Raw genomic sequence first — 21,756 nt, forward strand, 5'->3', positions numbered from 1 at the left:
TGATGAACAAGTTGTAAGATTGCTGTAAAATTAAGTTGAGCGATTGGCGGTTATAATTAGACTCTGGCGAGAATGACGATCAGTCATATTTATTCAAAAAGTAATATTGAAAAAATAATATTGAAGGTTGGTCAAGAGATCACTATATTCCTTTCTAGGAGACAAAAGATGAAAGTCATAGGCATATGGTAGATATGTAGAACACATTTATGAGAAGATAAAATGTTGTAGAATAAAGGTTGAAGAACAGTGTTAAAATTGGACCTCAGTAGACCATCTCAATTTGAAGTGATGTTAAAATGTTGTCAAGAATATGAGTTTATTGACAGTTGAATCATTTGACGAGGTGAAGGTAGCTTGTACGTTATGAATTAAGTGTGTATTGAAGTTAAAATTACACTACATATCTACCATATGCCTATGACTTTCGTCTTTTGTCTCCTAGAAAAAAATATAGTGATCTATTGACCAACCTTAAACATTATTTTCTCAATATTACTTTTTAAATAAATATGACTGATCGTCATTCTCGTCAGTCTAATTATAACCGCCAATCGCTCAACTTAATTTTACAGCAATCTTACTACTTGTTCATCACAATCAGTTGCTTTGTCCATTTTACTTGTAATAACAGCCTTTTAATGTCAATAATTTTATTCCTTTCACCTTTGTAATTCTTCACATTGTAAAAAAAAAAAAAATTTCAAAACCAACATTGTTATTTTTAATGTTAATTTTAGTTTAAGTCTCTTCAAGATTTTAAAAATTAATTTAATCTTATTATATGTTAAGTGCTAATTTTATTCTGAGGTTAAGACAATGGCTAATGATGCCTTCATACTAGGCGAAACATGTACCATTTTTAGTTAATAGATCAATGTAAATCATCCAAGACAATGACTTATTGTATTGATTAGGTGGTCAATTTAATAAATAACTCACTGTTATTGTTCTAAACATAGCACTTAGTCGAGCAGCTCTTCTTCTTTCCCCCAATTCTTCCCAGCCCAAACTTTGCAACATATTTGTAACGCTACTCTTTTGTCGGAAATCACCCAGAACAAATCGAGCTGCTTTTCTTTGGATTTTTTCCAGTTCTTGAATCAGGTAATCCTGGTGAGGGTCCCATACACTGGAACCATACTCTAGTTGGGGTCTTACCAGAGACTTATATGCCCTCTCCTTTACATCCTTACTACAACCCCTGAACACCCTCATAACCGTGTGCAGAGATCTGTACCCTTTATTTACAACACCATTTATGTGATTACCCCAATGAAGATCATTCCTTATATTAACACCTAGATACTTACAATGATCCCCAAAAGGAACTTTCACCCCAACAACGCAGTAATTAAAACTGAGAGGACTTTTCTATTTGTGAAACTCACAACCTGACTTTTAACCTTGTTTATCAATATACCATTGCCTGCTGTCCATCTCACAACATTATCAAGGTCACATTGCAGTTACTCACAATCTTGTAACTTATTTATTACTCTATACAGAATAACATCATCTGCAAAAAGCCTGATTCCACTTGTTTACTCATATCATTTATATATATAAGAAAACATAAAGGGCCAATAATACTGCCCTGAGGAATTCCCTACTTAATTATTACTGGGTCAGAAAAAGCTTCGCCTACTCTAATTCTCTGAGATCTATTTTTTAGAAATATAGCAACCCATTCAGACACTCTTTTGTCTAGTCCAAATGCACTAATTTTTGCCAGTAGTCTCCCATGATCCACCCTATCAAATGCTTTAGACAGGTCAATCGCGATACAGTCCATTTGACCTCCTGAATCCAAGATATCTGCTATATCTTGCTGGAATCCTAAAAGATGATCTTCATTTAAGTGTTATACAGTTATTAGCTGATGTACCCGTGCTTTGCTACGGGATTCTCAGAAAGACTGACCTTGTGGTTTTCTTAACTGAAGTAAATATAGGTCATTACGAAAACGTCAGTATGACAGTAGCAATTAAAAGCAATGTTATAAGTTATAACATACTCGATCAAATGAAAAACCGCACCTTTTCTTACCTTTAACGAGCAGTACTACGGTGCCGATCTAACAGTCCATAGTTCCAGAGCTGGAATGATCAGGCCGCAGACAGCCGTGAACACTCCTCTGCCATTATTCTGTTAAATATGCACACTGCTCATTCCAATCAGTGCCTCAAAGTAGGGATTGAATAATTCGCATGCTATGATGGACCAGTGTGTTACGTACCAGTAGTATCAGAACATTTATAAACCAGAGGAATGGCATACGAAAGAAGAAAATTATCTAACTCCCAAGCTACTTCCCGCCAATATTCAGGCAGGCAGTTACACTCGGTACGACCGGGCGAGTTGGCCATGTGGTTAGGGGCGCGCAGCTGCGAGCTTGCATCCGGGAGATAGTGGATTCGAACTCCACTGTCAGCAACCCTGAAGATGGTATTCCGTGGTTTCCAATTTTCACACCTTAATTAAGGCCAAGGCCTCTTTCTTCACACTCCTAACCCTTTCGTATCCCATCGTTTACCATAAGACCTATCTGTGTCAGTGCGACGTAAGGCAAATTAAAAAAATACTCTTTACACAGCAGTAATCCTATCTATCAGAGATGAATGGTAACAGAAGGCACAAAGCACATCAAAACAAACAATGGTCAACGTAATGTTATTGTTGATCAATATTTTGAGCTTTTTATATTGTAGGTCTTCATATTTAGTTTTCTTTGGACTCTGTGAGATTCTCATTAAATTCTGTTTACCCATTTTCTCGAATTCATGAATGTGCCTGTCATCATAACCAGTACGGTAACAATGTATAAGACAAATGATCAGAAATTTAATACTACATAACTTTAGTTATGTGGTATTTATCGATATGACCACTAATAACAAATATTTGAGAATTAAATGCTAAGCCTTCCCCTAAACTACCATTTCACTCAGCATGAATAAAATTATTTACGGCCTATATTAGAGCGACTTATTCACAGACTTTATGTACCGATTGTCATTAAGATAGGACCACTAATAACATAAGAATTTGAGAAATAAATTTTAGGCCTTCCCCTAAACTACCATTTTTCTCAGCGTGAATATAATTTTTGAGGCCTAGATTGTAGCAACTTATTCTCCGACTTCACCTACCGATTTCCTTTAAGATATGACCACTAATAACAAATATTTGAGAATTACATTTTAGGCCTTCCCCTAAACTACCATTTCACTCAGCGTGAATACAATTATTTATGGCCTAGATTGTAGCAACTTATTTCTGGACTTTGCATACCGAATTTCAATTAATTCTCTTCAGCCGTTTTCTCGTGATGCGTGTACATACATATAGACAGATAGACAGACAGAAATTACGGAAAATTAAAAAGTGTATTCCCTAGTTACTGTGGCCACAACTGATGCAGAAATACCATCCTTTTTAAATTCTGAGGAATGTACAGACAAAACTCTTATTTTATATATATAGATATACATGAACAGTAGATGCCCAATTAAATTCGTTATGAAAAATAATTGGTACCGAAATCCTCTAAATTCGAATACACTTGCCTTTGGTTACACTCGCTTAAAGACCCAATATGGCGGCTCCATAAGTAGCATCTTGATTGATCAATTTCATTTTTTATTCCGTATTGATAATCACCATAAGTCATAAATGACTCCATGACTCCATAAGTAGCATTCGTGATTTGACCTCCCTAGACAGACTTTGATCTTACATGCTGCTAAGAAAAAAGTCTATGTACAAACAGAACCCATCATGATATTAACTGGGAACACCTATCGAAGGATAACCTAGCTACACTAGAAAGAGGCAGACTTTGATCTTACATGCTGCTAAGAAAAAACGTCTACGTACAAACAGAACCCATCATGATATTAACTGGGAACACCTATCGAAGGATAACCTAGCTACACTAGAAAGAGTAAGGCCATGTATCATAAAAAAGTTCTTCGCCTGGCAAAAAAAAGCTCCTTCAAGCCTAACCTATGAGCTTACAAGACAACCGTTCTTCTTCTTCTTCTTTTTTTATGACCACATAGGATCACTGTAGTCAGTCCATTGTTCAGGTCTCTTTGAAGGGATTGTTCGGACTTTGCGGTCCTCCCAGTACTTCTTCAGGCGCTCCGATCTTCGTGCCCTTTCCTCAGTTGAAAATGTGCGTGTTGTTGGTTTGTTTTGTGCAAGGGTAAAGCGGAGGTTTGTATTCTTGAGTTTTGTATTCAATTTTACCTTATTTGTGGTGTCTTCTGTTGTAAGGCCTATTTCCTTCAGATCCTCTCTTACTTCTCTGATCCATTTACATCCTGTTGTGGTATTTTCTGAGACGAGATTGTGTTGTACTACTTGTTTCAGAAGTCTCGAGTTCTGCATCCTCATGATATGTCCAAAGAACCCCAGTCTCCTCTTACGCATAATATCTGTAATGGGTTCTAGCTCTTTGTACACGACTTTGTTAGGTATTAACCGCCACTGTCCATCTTTCTGGTATTTTTTGTTGATGCAGGTTCTTACACTTCTTGGCCATTGTTCGCCACTAACAAAAACCAATGAATAATACAGTGTACTGTAGGCGCTCGGTTATTAAACCGAATTTCAATACAGTTTATGACACTACCCTGTATGTCAACTGTTAGAGAGGTATAGACTGTGGGTCACTGCTATGATGTAGGCAAAATTGCAACTTTTCTTGATTTTTTCCTTTTATATTTTCCTAGACTACAATGGGTAAATGTGCAAAGCATGTAAGTGTCTACTGAATTCACTTCTCTTTCAGTATTTCATTCCTAAAAATCTTTACATTAAGATGAGAATGATAACTTTGTCCTGTCAAAATCCCAGCTCATCTTACTTTTATTTGCAGTATTTTTTAAAAGAAGCCCATAAGCGAATCCTTAGCCAGATGAGCTCTGGAAGTTTCTGACAGCAAAGAGGGAAGGAAAAAAATACTGTGTGACATAAAGATGAAATTGTGAATAGTCCTCGCGTCTAGTACTTAGGGAATGTAAGAATAAAAACAAGTGTGTTTCGTATCCTAAGAAACTAATAACCATGCAGCAGGAAGACAAACAGAACGTTATCTTAGCAAGCACCACTAACAACAAAAGCATTATGGATATTCAGACAGGAAAGGAGTAATAAAAAACCGTACTCCTTTTCAAGTTTACAGTAAGATGATGGGTGGAATTTCCAACTAAAAGCTTGTTCACCTAATCCTTCTCAATCTAGTTGAAGATATAATAAAAGTAAAAAAATCTCATTGGAGAACTTGGAGGAATCCCCCCAGGGTAATTTATTTCAAAATCACAGGCATTAGCTAGAATTCAAACCATGCTTGTGTTACCAAGAAGCAATGAATATGACACTGAGCTACACAGACTAATAAATCTCAGAGTATGAAAATGCAGAGTTAGTCCTGATCTCGGCACAACATACAAGTGATACAATATCACTGCCATCTTGAGGCACTAAAATCGGCCATGCTACGCAGCTAACGATTAGTGCAGCTCTCAATTCCAGCGTAGCAGCACGTCATGTAAGGTGTCGTTTGTTTCATCTCAGCGAGTTCTACACATATTAAGTTACAAGAAGGTATATAATGTTTCCACCTTTCAATACTATTAAAATAAGAAATGTAAGTTTACATTCCTATTTAATTAAAATTTGTACCGGTTTCCACCAGTATTCATGGTCATCATCAGCCGACTACAAATAAGTGTAAAACAATGCATAGAAAAATGAAATGCGAAGTTTAAATAATTCTGTTTGGTTTCTGCTAATGAAGCACTAAAATCTTTAAGGAGCACTGTGCGTTGAAATATAGCAAATAAAAACCACAAATATGATGCACAGGTAAAAATGAAGTTTAGATGATGCCGTCAGATGCAGTTTATGGAGCACTATAAAGGGAGCACTCTGCGCTGAGCTTTCAAAGTTATGTAGAAGTTGAAAGTCAAATACGTATTTTTAGTTGTAGTTTATGAGGCACTGTATAATTTTAGAAATTTTTTTTTGCTAGTTGCTTTACGTCGCACCGACACAGATAGGTCTTATGGCGATGATGGGACAGGAAAGGGCTAGGAGTGGGAGGGAAGCGGCCATGGCCTTAATTAAGGTACAGCCCCAGCATTTGCCTGGTGTGAAAATGGGAAACCACGGAAAACCATTTTCAGGGCTGCCGACAGTGTGGTTCGAACCTGCTATCTCCCGAATACTGGATACCGGCCGCACTTAAGCGACTGCAGCTATCGAGCTCAGTATTTTAGAAATTAGCACTGTGTGTTGATAGATCCAAAAATTATGTAAAAAGTCATAGATCAAATATGTACTGGAAGTACGGAGCAAGTTCTTGAAGAGTACATCGGCACTGTGCTTCCAAAAGTTACGTAGGTTAGATTAATGAAGTTATTGAAATATATGATATAGAAAAAACAATTGTGAAGAGAAAAAAAATACTAAAAAGCGCAATATTGGAACAGTTGAGGAGCGTAAATGACATAGCGTGATGTATCTTGAAGGTCAATCTTAGAATAGTGTAAAATAATAAATTTGAAAGTTAGAGTGGTCAAAATCATTAGAGATGTTAGAAAATGTGAATCAATTAGGAGAGTGGAAATAAGAATGTAATAAGGAAAGAAAAAGTTGAGATAGAAAAATAAAGGAAAGAAGAGGGAAGCAAATGAGGATATGAAGTAGCTTAAGGTGGATTAGGAGGGTGGGTTATAGGAAGTGGAAATTGCTGGCAGGAACAATATAAGGTCTGGAATATTGATTTTGGGTTTGTAAATATTAGCATTTTTGATGAAGAGGATAAGGAAGTCAAATAAAATATTAGGTTTTTCAGAAATGTCATTTAAATCTAAATTGGGATTGAAGTATTGGTCAAGAACGATAAAACAATTTTCAGTAGTGTTTAGAAGGGGGCCTTTGTTAATAACTTTAAGTATTTTTAAGTCTTTATCAATACTGGTGAAATTATGATTAGAATCTTGTAAGTGTTGTCCTATTGCAGAGAATCTGTTGTATTTTATGGCATTGATGTATTCAGAGTATATGATATTAAAGTTACGCCCTGTCTGTCCAATATACGAAGAGCTACAGCATTGGAATCTGTATACTCCATATTTAGAAAAAAAAACATTAGATTTATTGAGTTAGAGTTATGTAATAAATCAAGATTTCTGTTATTGGTTCTGAAAGATATTTTCAGGTTATGTTTTATCAGAACATTAGTTATTTTATAAGCGTTCTGAGAGAAAGTAAAGGTGGAAAATGCAGTGGGTTTGGTTTTATCTGTTGTTAATGTGGTTTCGGGGCAGTGTTTGAATTTATTAATAATACGGTTCATGAGCAGGTAGCAGGTAGGGACCCTCTTCGGAGGCAGCCCTACCCAGGGAGTGGCGCCCCTGCCTGTGCGACTCCCAGAGCACACTGACCCGGTGTGTAACATCTGGTATGGGTCCCAGCTCAGGGTTACGAGTGAAGACCTCAACGGCATCTACGGCGGAGAAGGTGGACTTCGGTACGGCGGAGATGGCGGAAGGGGCATACCCGTAGCGTCTGTACTCCAGAGGAGCGGCTACGAAAGGCGTCTGTCTTCATGTTAGGGGCGGCCTAATTTTGAACCTGGCAGTAGGTATAAAATGCCTTTGGGTGTGGCGAGCCCATCGTAACAATAGCCTATATGGACAAAGCAGATATGGTGCCTCGGAAAAGGTTAGGGCGTCCCCTGCTAAAAGCGACGTGCAGCTCTTCAGGTGCTGGGGGAACTGTGAAAAATGGGCAACCAGCACCAAACTACATCAAAATTGCAACAGTTAATGTACTGACACTGACGGGAAAGACAGAAGAACTGGTTGACTTCATGATAGAAAAAGATATAGCCATACTTGGACTGTGCGAGACCAAGAAGAGGGGTACAGGGGAAACCCCTCTGAGAGAAGGATACAGGCTGTATTACAGCGGAGGACCTGAAGCAAAAAATTGAGTGGCCATCATACTTAGAAGAGAAATCCAAGAATATCTGGAATATACAAAGTACGTCAGTGATAGGATGATGATGATGAGACTCCAGTTTGAAAATGGCGTGAAAGATCTATTTCAGTTGTATGCCCCACAAACTGGTTGCATAGATGAACATCTAGAGGACTTCTTAGAGGAAGTGGAGAGACAGATAAGATAAGGAAGTACTATTGATGGGAGATCTAAATGCACAAGTTGGAATGGAAAGACAAGGAAAGGAAGATGTTGTAGGGCCCTTTGGATATGGAAATGTAAATCCAGAAGGCGAGTTGTTGGTGGATTTTTGCATGAGGAATCAAATGATTGTTGGAAACACCTGGTTTAGGAAGAAGAACAGTCAGAAGATTACAAGGTATGGCTGGGGAGACAGACGAACAAAGACCATGATTGATTATATAATCATAGAGAAAGAACACCGGAAGAACCTCGTAGATATAACAGCCATGCCTGAAGAAGCCTTTGGTGGAGATCATAGAGTTGTGATAGGAAAATTGAAAGTTGGAAAGATTGAAAAACCCCAATTAAGAAGAGAGAAAAGAATTAAAGTATGGAAGTTGAAGGAGAAAAGCATACAAGAAGAATTTCAAAGGGAAATAATACCCTTGGTACCCAGGACAGAGGTGGGGAATGTTGAAGAGGAATGAAAAGATTTAAGGAAGCACTGGTTGGATGTGCAGAAAAGGTGTGTGGTAGAACATCAGGAAATGTGGAAGACAAAGAAACACACTGGTGGAATGATAGGGTAAAGATTAAAGTGAAGGAAAAGAAAATGGCATGGAAAGCATGGAAAACATCTAAGACTGAAGAAAGTAGAAGAAAATATGTGGAGGCAAATAATTTGGCCAAGAAAGTAGTGGAGGAAGAAAAGAGGAAAAGCTGGGCCTTATTCACACAGACATTGAGAGATGATACACAGGGCAGCAAGAAATTACTGTATGGTATCTTAAGAAACAAAAAGAGAGATCAAGTAAACACCAGATTTGTGAAGGATGAAGGTGGCATAATTTTAACAAAGCCAGAAGAAATAAGAAATAGATAGAGAGAGTATTTTCAGAAGCTGCTGAACATAAGAACGGATGACAGTCATTCAATGGACGACCAGGAAAGGCAATTAGTTGACGAAGAAATGGATAAAGAAATTACAATGAATGAAATTGAAATGGCAGTAAGAAAGATGAAGAATGGAAAAACTGCTGGAATAGATGAAATTTCAGTGGAGATGATACAGGCAGCTGGAGCTGTAGGCCTGCAGTGGACATATCGGGTTCTCAGGAATGTCTGGGAGAATAAGGAGGTCCCTGAGGATTGGCAAAAAGGAATAATCATCCCAATTTTCAAGAAAGGTGATAAGAAAGTTTTGAAGAACTACAGGGGAATTACTCTAATATCCCATGTTGCTAAGATAATGGAAAGGATACTGGAAAGTAGAATAAGGTTGAGGGTTGAAAAGCAGATACAGGAAAATCAGTTTGGTTTCAGAAGTGGAAGGTCAACAATAGAACCCATTTTCATTATGAGACAACTAATAGAAAAGCATTGGGAGTACGGGAATGATATGGTGATGACATTCATTGATATTGAAAAGGCATATGACAGTGTCCCTACGACGAAAGTTTAGGACAGTCTGGTGCAAAAAGGAATTGGACAGGGATTAATAAAAATGATCATGGCATTGTATAAGGAATGGTGTAGTTGCGTGCAAACACAAGTTGGCAGGACAAGTTGGTTCAAAATAACTAGTGGGCTGAGACAGGGAAGTGTTCTATCACCAATCCTGTTTACAATGCTAATGGATGACATCATGAGAACAGCAAAAGCAGCATATGGAGGAAGAGAAATGAACATGATGTTATTTGCAGATGATATTGTGATTTGGGGAGAAGACGACAGGAAGGTTCAAGAACAGTTGAATGTGGTGAATGGGAAGATTGAAGAATGTGGATTGAAAATAAGTGTAGAAAAGAGTAAAACTCTTGTTATGACTAGAGGGGAGAAAGAAGGGAAAGGTCAGATTAGAATTGCACACAAGCCCCTGGAAGTAGTGGAAACGTTTAAATACCTGGGGAGTGAATTAATGGAGAATGCTCGACTGGATGCTGAGATTAGTAAAAGGATTCAAGCTGGAAGTTGTTTCTATCATAGTGTAAGAAATATGTTATGGGACAAAGATGTGCCAATGGAAGCAAAGGATACTATGTACAAGATGTATTACGTACCCATAACAACTTACGGAGCAGAAACTTGGACAATGACAAAGAAGGATGAGAGTCGAATACAGGCAGCCGAAATGAAATTCTTGAGGAGTATGATACAGAAGAGTAGAAGAGACAAAATAAGGAATGAGAAAATCCGGGAAGAAATTGGAGTGGAAAAAATGAATGATAGAATAGAGAAGAGCCGACTAAGATGGTTTGGGCACATAAAGCGAATGAGCGACGAAAGAATGCCAAAAAAGGTGATGGAAATGCAAATCCAAGGAAGGAGAGGCCGTGGACGACCACGATTGAGATGGAAGGATACCATCCAACGCAGCATTATAGAAAGGAACCTGGACTGGGACACAGTGTTGGAGGAGGAGTGGTGGAAAGACCGAAGAAAGTGGAGAGGAACCATATTTGCCCCTACCCGGCTACAGCTGGATAAAGGGAAATGATGATGATGATGACGGTTCATGAAAGAGTTGTTAAAGTCATTTAATTTTGCAATAGTACAGATGGTGTTTAATTCATCATTTAATCTTTTCTTAGACATTGGAGTGCTAAAAGCACGAAAAATTAGGCTGTTATAGGAAGCTCGTTTAATTGCTTGTGGGTGTATAGAATCTTGTCGGATAGAGGTTGCTGTTAGAGTTGGTTGCTTCATAAACTTTAACTGAACTCTTCAAGAACTTACTCTGTACTTTTAAATACGTATTTGACTTATTTGATCTACGACTTCTTCATTATATTCAGATCTATTGATATGCAGTGCTAATCTCTAAAATTCTAGTGCCTCATAAACTGTAACTGAACTCTTCAAGTACTTACTCCGTAGTACATTTAAGTGCGTATTTGATTCTTCTTCACACACAGTGCTCTCTAACATACATGTCTTAGTAACGTATTTAATCCACGACTTCTTCATAGACATTCATTACTAATACCTAAAATTATACAGTGCCTCATAAACTACAACTAAAAATACGTATTTGACTTTCAACTTCTACATAACTTTGAAATCTCAATGCAGAGTGCTCCCTTATGTATTATAGTGCTCCATAAACATCTGACAGCATCATCTAAACTTCATTTTTACCTGTGAATCATATTTGTGTTGTTCTTTTTTTTTTTGGCTATATTTCAACGCACAGTGCTCCTTAAAGATTTTAGTGCTTCATTAGCAGAAACCAAACAGAATTATTTAAACTTCACATTTTATTTTTCTATGCATTGTTTTAAACTTATTTGTAATTGGTTGATGATGACCATGAATACTGGTGGAAACCGGTACAAATTTTAATTAAATAGGAATGTAAACTTACATTTCTTATTTTAATAGTATTGAAAGGTGGAACCATTATATACCTTCTTTTAACTTAATATTGAACTCACTTCAATATGGAACAATATGAAATTCTTATCTCTTAATTCTACAGATACTCAATAAAAAAAAAAGTTAAATAGTGAGATTTAAGAAAATTGTTGTGCAAAGAATTGTAAAAAGAAATTCATGTTTGCACCTCTTAAGCTTCCAAATGAGATCATCTATGGTGTTGAGGCTTCTTTAAAACCTATACTGGATCATATCGCTGAGGGATTCGCCTTGCCACTATTATCAGGCATTTAAAACCACCTCATCCTAACCTTACCTCTAAAGAGTGACATGCTCTAAAACAACTAAAAATGAACAAGGACTTGATGGTGTTGAAATCTGATAAAGGCAATGCTACTGCTGTTATGAACACCACTGACTACATAGCACGACTGAGAAACTTCACGGTGATTCAACCTATGGTGCTAATGAATGCTCCTACCAATGCCATTGATAGGAAAACAGCATCTCTTCTTAAAGCTAGCTTGATTCTGAGTAATGTTTCTCGTGGTTTGCGACTGCAGGCTTACGTCTTCGTAAGATCTATAAAGACGGAGTTCCCCTTCGACCTACTGTGAACAGTATAGGTTCCCCTACATACAACCTGGCCAAAAATAACTTGGAGAACCTCTTCAGCCGCACTAGGTAATGGGGCATCCATTAAGAATTCATCACAGTTTAATGGCATTTTATCCCAATTGCATTTCTCCCCTGCTGAAATTCTAGTCAGTTTTGATGTGTCTGTTCACTAGGGTTCCAATAACAGTCAACTTGGCTCTGTTAGATAAAATTTTTCCTGGTAACATTGTTAATCTGTTTCATCTTGTCCTCACTACCATGTATTTCAGTTTTCATGGTACAATAGATGAACAAATGGATGATGTTGCCATAGGATCGCCATTGGCACCTGTCATTGCTAATTTCTATGTGCAAGATTTTTAAGAGTGTTGTCTTCAATCTTGCACACTCCAGACATCCATATGGTTGAGATATGTCGATGACACCTTTGTTATCCACCCCATAGTGAACACAAATTATCAATATTTTTGGATCTCTTGAACAGCTGTTGGGTAATTATGTTAACTTTAATTTATTATTACACTACTGTAAGTGACCATTGCCACCGGGATATTTCCCATCTGCGATGTATTTGCTAATAATAAACAATACATCCAAATATTAAATTTACAATGGACACTGGATGTGGAGGATGTTTGCTGTTCTTGGAGGTTTCGGTGTCCAAGAAATTGGATGGAACTTTAGGTCATTAGATTCACCGTACACCCACCCATACTAATAGATATCTTCATGGGTCCTCTCATCACCATCCTTGCCAAAAGCATGCTGCGCTCAACACATCAACCAAGCAAGAGAGTTTTGTGAGGATAGGTTAAATGGCAAACTTGACTTCAAATCAAAACATTTCTGAGCAATGGCCACTAAAGAAAGCAGATTGACAAAGTGCTACATCCTAAGCCAAAGACAGATTGCCATGTGATTTTCCTCCTTAAAGTCTGGCCTTCTTGCCATACGTACAATCTGTCATGGATAGGATTGGCAATATTCTCAGAAGGCACAATATCAAGACCATCTTTAAGCCTAATATCATCATAGGCAATTGCTTGCGATCTGTTAAAGATTCGATTGGTTTAAACTCTGCTGGAATATACAGTGAAACCTCGATTCTCCGTTTTTCGAGGGACCGTGAAAATAAAACCTACAACACGGGAAAACGGAAAACCCGGGAATGAATGAAAACTATCAATTTGGCTAAACATCACAGAAATGAAATATGTATAATTATAATCTTACAAAAACTCCCAAACCAAACCAAACTACAGCCCCAGTGAGACTTTGCCTGCCAAGCGACCGCTGCTCAGCCCGAAGGCCTGCAGATTACGAGGGGCGCATCGTCAGTGCGACGAATCCTCTCGGCCGATATTCCTGGCTCTGTAGATCGGGGTCGCCATCTCACCATTAGATACGGTAGCTCCACAATTGAAGGTAATCACGTAGGCTAAGTGGACCTGGAACCAGACTTATATCCAGGTAAAATTGCCTGACCTGGTCGCAATCGAACCCGGGCCCTCTGGATGAGAGCCGGGCATGTTAGACCGCGAACCGCATTAATTACCGGTACGCGAGTTCAAAATCTCGATACTTTATATTCAATTTTACAGGGGAATCTTCGTCATATTCCCGTGAAAACTTCTTTCAGTTCAGCAACTTTGATTACGCTAGCCAAACTCTTCGAAAAATCTAACAACGCCAAGCCAAACGACAATCGACCACAAGTAGCTTTTAATTCTCTCATCTAATAAAATAAAGCATATTAGATACAAAAGCACCCAAAATGATGGCGAAATCCGTTCATTTCTTAATCTTTCATTGTAATTTGGTCTCCGGTATACTGTTCGTAGTCAGTTTCTGGAAATCTCGTACCGCGCAAATTAGGCCTACATCGACTTTTAAAGGTTATGTTGAACTCGAAAACATGGTTTCGAATGTAAGTATCGATTCTTAAAAGTTCGCGAATACATTATATTCAATTCTGCGCGTCACAAATCCAATCAAATTAGAAAGATAAAAGAAATATCAAAACTTCAGAAATTACGGTTATTCGTGACCTTGAGGTCATCTGGAAAGTGCGCTCGCTGCACATGTCAGTACGAGTTTGAAATGATACCAATCATTTAAAATGTAACGTGCGCAAGTAAAACGACCGCGGTTTTTGGTATTTTAACACGAAAACGTAAAATTCCCAGTCTTACATTAGTAACAGTAATAGGCAATCCCAACACCTCCCATGGCTTTCTTTTTTTTAATGTAACGTGCGACATCTCTTTTCGTCTCGCTAACATAATCATGTACGATAATATAAAAAATACTGAATTTGTGTTAAGGAGCAGTTTCGATTCCTGCCTGAAAGCCCACTTAGGTCTGCAGTGCCCTGAGCAAAGTGCCGAAAACCCCTTCGGCAGTACGATCGAAAAAATGTAAATAAGAAAACATCTAACCCTAGACATAATATGGACGTTTTATAAGTGCGAACATTTGACGAAACTCGTTCCGTCTTCACGCAGAGCTGTAGAAATACGCCGTGTCTTCTAGCAATTGCTGTGGCCACTCTCTGCCCTATGATTTTCCGAGATTCTCTAAACAAAACCACCCGAATGCGATGCTAAGATGGTCCCTTATGCAAGTTCACCGCCGATCCCCGAACGCCAAGATCCATAAATATGCCATAGCCGTCCTTTCGTGAGATACAGTTTATTAAAAAACGATTGATCGAGGATTTAGCGTTGATGGGACTGGAATTTCTGGACGGTTGATCCGGGAAATCGTTTCTTCGAGGAACGGATAATGCGGGACTTTTACAACGTGATTTAATTACGATGCTCCCGGGACCACGTAATTTGAACGCATATTCCGGGAAAACGTACTTTCTGGGAACGGATAATCGAGGTTCCACTGTATATGATTTCTTGCTGCTGTGGATCAGTTTATGTTGGCCAAACATAAAGAAAGGTAGCAACAAGGGTTAAGGAGCATCACAGGCACTTACGTCTTTGCCAGCCAGAGAAGTCTGCTGTGACAGAACATGCCATACATAATGACCAACAAATCATTTTGATGCAATGGGCATGCACCATGTGAGCTGTTAACATGTGGGTAGGTACAGGTTCAATTACCAGAAGTGTTTTTCATTTTTATGTTTCTGTTTCCTCTCATGTCATAGGGTTGTTTTATTTATTTATTTTGGTAGTTAAAGCCAGCAGGCCTTCTCTTCCATTCTACTTGAAAAGTAAGACAACTACACATAATAATAAAGAAAATGACCAAGTTGTCTCGCACATGCTTACTCTGTGACTGGATGCTTATGTGGCCCTAAAAAGGGCTATTTAATAAGCAGTGAGGACAAGGATAGAATGGTCAGATGATTTAAATCCAGATATAGAGCAACAATTTACTACCAAAGGAAATATTCGAACAAGTGGCCTACTCCAGGCTGGTGAAATATTGCTGATCTGCAGGCTGCCGTAATATTTATATGGCTCTTTGAGCGCAAGATTGTGTGAAAATCCGGTTCCAGGCGACTGGACAAAAGTTATTATTTTTGCTTTATATAAAAAAGGATGCAGAAGGGGTATCACATTTCTCTCCCATGCTCTGAAAATAATGGAAAAAATTACTGAAACCAGACTGCAAACAGTGATAGAACCAGTCCTGGACGAAGAACAAGCATGGATTCCAAACCAACAGAACAACAACATACCTGATCTTCACCCTAAGGATGTCAATGGAACAGCACTGGTGGTGGTGGTGGTGGTGATTACTGTTTTAAGAGGAAGTACAACTAGGCAACCATCCTCTATATAACACTAATCAGAGGGGAAAAATTGAAGGGATCCGACACTTCGAAAAATGAAGACATTGGCCAAAGGAAGACAAGGGCCTCGAAAGGCGTGAAAATGAAAGACTGCCTAACCCTCGCAAACCTAATAGCGTCGGAGTCGGAAAAGAACAAGAGTTGACCAAGGGAAGACGGACAGGATAGATTAAAGTGAGAAGCCTGGAACAAGTAAGTAGAAGCAATGCCAGGACTCAACTGAGGGCCCCGTGGTCGCTAACCCACACTCCACACCTTTTTTAGTTGCCTCTTACGACAGGCAGGGGATACCGTGGGTGTTTAAGTGTAGTATTCTTAAAGGGGTTCTTTGATGATGATGATGATGATGATGATGATATATAAACAATACATTCTCTCACTTCTTTTGGTGGTTGCCGTACCCGTCTCAAACCTATCAATTTCTTGCCTGTTCATCGAGTACAGTCAAAATTCACAGTATTGTATTTATATGATCAGTCCAAAATTAACATTAAATCTCAATGAATTAACAAAATATGAAGAGTTTTAATCTGGAAGATCCTTGAATTCAAAATCTCTTGATATTCAGAACTTTATTGTATCTACTAAATTCAACTTATAACTTCCTTACCATTTACTTAATGTGCAATTCTACAAAGTTAAGAGAGTAAACAAACCTGGGTAACCTTTGCATAGCTCCTCAATAGGAGTTGACATCTTTTTTTCACTAATTCGTTCATATTTCTGCCTTTTAGTTGCAGCTTTCAGTCCTTGCCAAGGCAGCGAACCTCGGTTGAAATACATTAATACATATCCCAAAGACTCCAAATCATCTCGACGACTTTGTTCTGTAAATTGAAACAGAAGGAATAAATATTCTATGAACATACAAAGATTACAATAAACATACAATGCAAACACACACACACAAAAATCAAACTCACTCTCTCTGCCTTGAACAGACTCTGCATAGAACACTTAATAGATCTATGAAAACTTTGGCTATCTGTCTCTCTTTTAAACGTCACTCCCTTCCCTCACCCAGTGATGTGGCAAGGACAGTAATGTCTCAGAATTTAGTCATCTATTTATGATTAACGCAGTGAGAGAGATTGTTCATAGTACAACCTCTGTTTCTGTATCAGGTTACTGACTGAATGTTATCTTTCGACTACGCTGTCCCCTGTTTGACTTAAACTGCTGAAATGGCACAGAAATATAAACGAGTAGAGTTAAGATTATCCTAAAAAGTTAAAATTAATATCCAGAAAATCTACTGTCAGCCCTTCCCTCTTGTGAACAAGGTGTACCTCACTCTGGCCAACCAAATTGACCCAGTTTCTTGTACCATTCTCTCTCACTTTTTCAAGGATGCAGTTGAAGAGTGGGGAAAGCTTGTCACCTTGTTTGCCCTGTTTTGATCTCAAAGGTTTCTGAGATTTCACGTCTAACTTTCATCTTGGAACATGTATCAGTCAGGGCTGGTGAAATAGCCTTCAGATTTTGCTGGCTAGTCCTAGTTCCTCGAGTATTTTACGAAGGGTTTGTCTTTTCATAGAGTTGTAGGCCTTCCCAAAATCAAAAAAAGGTGATTACCAACTTGCAGCTTCTAATCTTGGAGTAGGTTAGTACTGTACTGCGGTTTGCTCAGCATAGGACAAATTTTCTGAAGCCTCCCTGGTATTCCCCAGCTCTACCCTTGTTAGTAAGCCTTAGACAGGACCTTGTACATTATTGGCAAGAGAGAGATCTCTCAGTAGTTGTTCATGTCTTTAAAATCTTCCCTGTTAACCGCTCAACGTGGAGTGCCGTACACTGCATGCCGACTTCCTAACACCCTCTGTTGCGGAGTGACATGCAAGTACACCTGCGTAGCATCTTCTGCTTTGTGCTTCTATCTAGTGAACAGTTCTGGAACTATTATAAATGGAACGACATATGACAAAGTATCCATCTTTCATTTGATGTGTATATCTATCGAGTTTTTATCAATTACATATGATTTATCACGTCTGAAAAAGCGGCAAGTTTTGTTGTTGACACTATAGCAGCTAAACATTTTTCATGATCGTGGATGCGAAAATTAACCGTGTTTAAGCAAGTGATGGTAAAGAAAGTTTTGTTTTGTTAAACGAGGATTAGGATATAGAATCTGAGGGTAAAAGTAGTGATCATGACAGTGGTGTTGCTTATGATATGCGGGAAAATATCGTTCACAATGTTATCAATGGTGGGTTTGTTTGGGAAGACATTGGATAATTACAGAGGGAAAATCACGCCAGATTATGGGCCTCAGAATACTGCAAAGAACTGCTTATATCCTATGAAAATTTTTCAGTTATTTTTTATTGTCAAGTTTGTAAAGATGGTAGTAGAACAGGCAGATATTTATGCCCAACATCACATGCAATCACACAGTTTGTTATTTCTGTTCCGATAGAGGGTAAATTAATGGGTACCAGGTACTGTGTAGGAAATGTATGTGGTTTTTGTAATTTATATGTTAATAAGCAAAGTACAGAAACCTATATTGAGATCTTTTTTCTCAAAAAACTGGGTAATAGCTACTCCTATATTTGGTTCAGCCATATTCCTTGTTCAATTTGAAAGCATTACAAGATTTTTAGACTGCACTGACCTTAGGTAATCCTGGTAACTTATTCTGTGTTTATGCATTAATAACAAACTGAAAATTTTGGTAAAATTCACTGAACCTTTTGTCAATTATGCTTGATTGACTAAAAGCCTGCATTCAAAGCATGCTTGGTGCTATACTCCTCCTGCAGCACAGGGTAGCCAGGTAGTGGAAGTCCCCCCACACTGAGAGGTTAAGGGGGTGGATCAAAGCTGAGGTCCAGTCAGGTGATAACTTTTCCTTTTCCCCGATGTTCTGAATGATTTCAGTGAGTCTGTTCACTCCCTTGTCACCAGCCTACTTCAAAAGTTTGGCAACAATGGAGTCCTCTACAGGTGCCTTATTGTTCTAGAGTGGCTGGCTGATTTCAGTAACTTCTTCCACTGAAAAAGGTGGCAAGTCAGGGTAGTGATGGGCGAATGATACGCAAGTTCGAGCAGGCTCGAGCCGGCCCAATACGCCACGTGGGCTCGATACGGCATCGAACCTGTTCGAACTGTCAGGCGACCCCACACATAGGCTATGCGGAGCGCGAACGGATCAGTCATAGTATTAGACTACTACTAGGTACACTCAGTATATTTATGTGTGTGGGGTGGTGAACACAACGTTCAATGTGAACGGAAAGAGCATTTGTTTAATAGTCTTTCTGGTAGTAGGAACAACAGATTGGTAAAAGCAATTTTATGGTAAGCTATTTATTTCGTTAATATTTAACTTTGCATTTTACATTTGTACGCTCTTCAGAAATGTGTTTCTGTATAACTTTGTCGTGTTTTGCAGGCTTAATATTGTTAATCATTACTTTCAAGTAGCGATAGTTAAAATGTTTTTTGTATACTAGGAGTTATTATTTTATCATTAATAATTATGAATACATTAATACAATAGACAAACTCGTTATTACTAGAGACAGAGCAGACAATGACCGGTAGAAAAAGGTCATGGACTTGGGACTACTTTGAAGGGCTTCCAGACAAAAGGAGTAAAATGCACACAATGTGATAAAATATTTAAAAACTATTGCAAAAATACATCGACGATGATAAGACACTTAAAAATTCATGATGTTTGTCCTTCGTCGAATGACACCATTCCAAATGAGGGGGAGACACCTCCACCTAAAACGTCGACATATGCAGGCAAAATATCCTTAATAGCCTCCTTCTTGTTTTTCATGAATAGCACAGTGAACGGCTGCTCGCATTAGAATAGTGAACGGCTCGGAATGTCCGCCTGGACAGGGTCTACAAAGTTACTCTACTGTTGAGGTATACAGTTTATACCGATTTTACGTACATAAGCATTAAGTGATGAAACCATCAATTTATTCATTGATTGGCAACTAGTGCCTCTGTGGTGTAGTGGTTAGTGTGATTAGCTGCCACCCCTGGAGGCCCGGGTTCGATTCCTGGCTCTGCCACGAAATTTGAAGAAGGGTACGAAGGCTGGAACGGGATCTACTCAGCCTCTGGAGGACAAATGAGTAGAGGTGGGTTCGATTCCCACCTCAACCATCCTCGAAGTGCGTTTCCGTGGTTTCCCACTTCTCCTTCAGGCAAATGCCGGGATAGTAGCTAACTAAAGGCCACGGCCACTTCCTTCCCTCTTCCTTGTCAATCCCTTCCAATATTCCCATCCCCCAACAAGGCCCCTGTTCAGCATAGCATGTGAGGCTGCCTGGGCAAGGTACTGGTCATCATTCCTAGTTGTATCACCCGACCTAAATTCTGAAGCTCGAGGACACTGCCCTTAAGACGGTAGAGGTGGGATCCCTCACTGAGTCCAAGGGAAAAACCAACCCTGGAGGGTAAACGAACTAAGAACGAAAAGAAATAATACCGAGCTCTGTAGCTCCAGTCACTTCAGTGTGGCCAGTATCCAGTATTCGGGAGATAATGGGTTCAAACCCCACTGTCGGCAGCACTGAAGATGGTTTTCCGTAATTTCCGATCTTCATAGCAGGCAAATGCTGGGGCTGTACTTTAATTGAAGCGACGGCCCCTTCCTTCCCGCGTCTAGGCCTCTGTTATCCCAACTGAACAACAAAAAACAAAATTTATTAGCATGAATCCAAGCCTTCCGACCGCTAAAGCCCTTCCTAAGATACACAAACCCGGCGTCCCCAACCGCCCGATCATCAATTATAGACCAAGCCCTCCATATAAAACGTCTCAATTCGTTCAAGAGTTTCTAAGAAAATATTATCATTTTCTATCCAAAAAATCTGTTAAAAATACTACAGAATTGATCGAAAATCATAATGTTTCATATCCAAACTATTCATTCCCTTCACTCTTTCGACACTGTAAGTATGTATCCTAGTATTCAAACCTCTAAATTATACCCTATCATAGAACACAATTTAAGTAAATACAGCCTCCTAAGTGCTTTGGAAATACAAGATCGTCTATCCTGAAATTAGTTTTAAATAATAAATATTTCACTTTCGACAGTATTATGTATCAGCAGGAGGGATTGGCCATGGGATTGCCGGCTTCGGGTATCATAGCCGAAATTTATTTAGATTTTTTGGAATATACTAAAATTGATAATAATAATAACTTCAATAATATTCTTTTTTTGGGCTAGATATGTTCTTAGATGAGAGCACAACAGACGCTGCTTCCACTCTTGTCTACCTTAACAATATTGACCCACACATAAAATTTACACTCGAATCTGAGCATGAACAAAGAATACATTTTTTAGACTTGACCATCATTAGGCAACCAAACTCCTTAAGATACAACATTTTCAGAAAACCTACCCAAAGAGCTTCTACTATTCGTCAAGATTCTTCACATCCCCAAATCCATAAAAGAGCAATTTATAATAGTATGGTTCATCGAGCCTTTACTGTCACAATGACCGAAAGTGATCTTAAAAAAGAATTGAACAATATCCGCATGATTGCTAAATAAGATACAATAGTTATTTCATTGAAAGTATTATTAAAATACAAACATCGCCCTTTAACATCTCTGAAAAAAGAAAAACCAAAAGTTACTTTATTTTCTACCTTCACGTTCAATGAAGATATTTCTGTGGCTTGGTTCTAAAAGGGCCAATGTCAAAAAACCTGTTTTTGAGCTATGAGCATTTGAAGTTTTGCTTATAGTTTTCCAATTAATTTTTT

At 38.5% G+C, this 21,756-nt stretch overlaps 1 protein-coding gene across 3 annotated transcripts in view; it reads right to left on the reverse strand.

Moving 5' to 3' along the window:
- The window catches only part of LOC136876141 (casein kinase I), a 120,468-nt gene that overhangs the window by 71,172 nt on the left and 27,540 nt on the right, over positions 1-21,756 (reverse strand). For all 3 annotated transcript variants that reach the window (XM_067149847.2, XM_067149848.2, XM_067149846.2), the window contains one exon: positions 16,660-16,830. In XM_067149847.2, coding sequence (XP_067005948.1) covers positions 16,660-16,830 — 171 coding nt within the window. The remainder of the gene's footprint in view (positions 1-16,659; positions 16,831-21,756) is intronic.

This window comes from Anabrus simplex, chromosome 6 (genome assembly GCF_040414725.1).
Source record: "Anabrus simplex isolate iqAnaSimp1 chromosome 6, ASM4041472v1, whole genome shotgun sequence".
In the NCBI taxonomy this organism is placed as follows: Eukaryota; Metazoa; Arthropoda; class Insecta; order Orthoptera; family Tettigoniidae; genus Anabrus; species Anabrus simplex.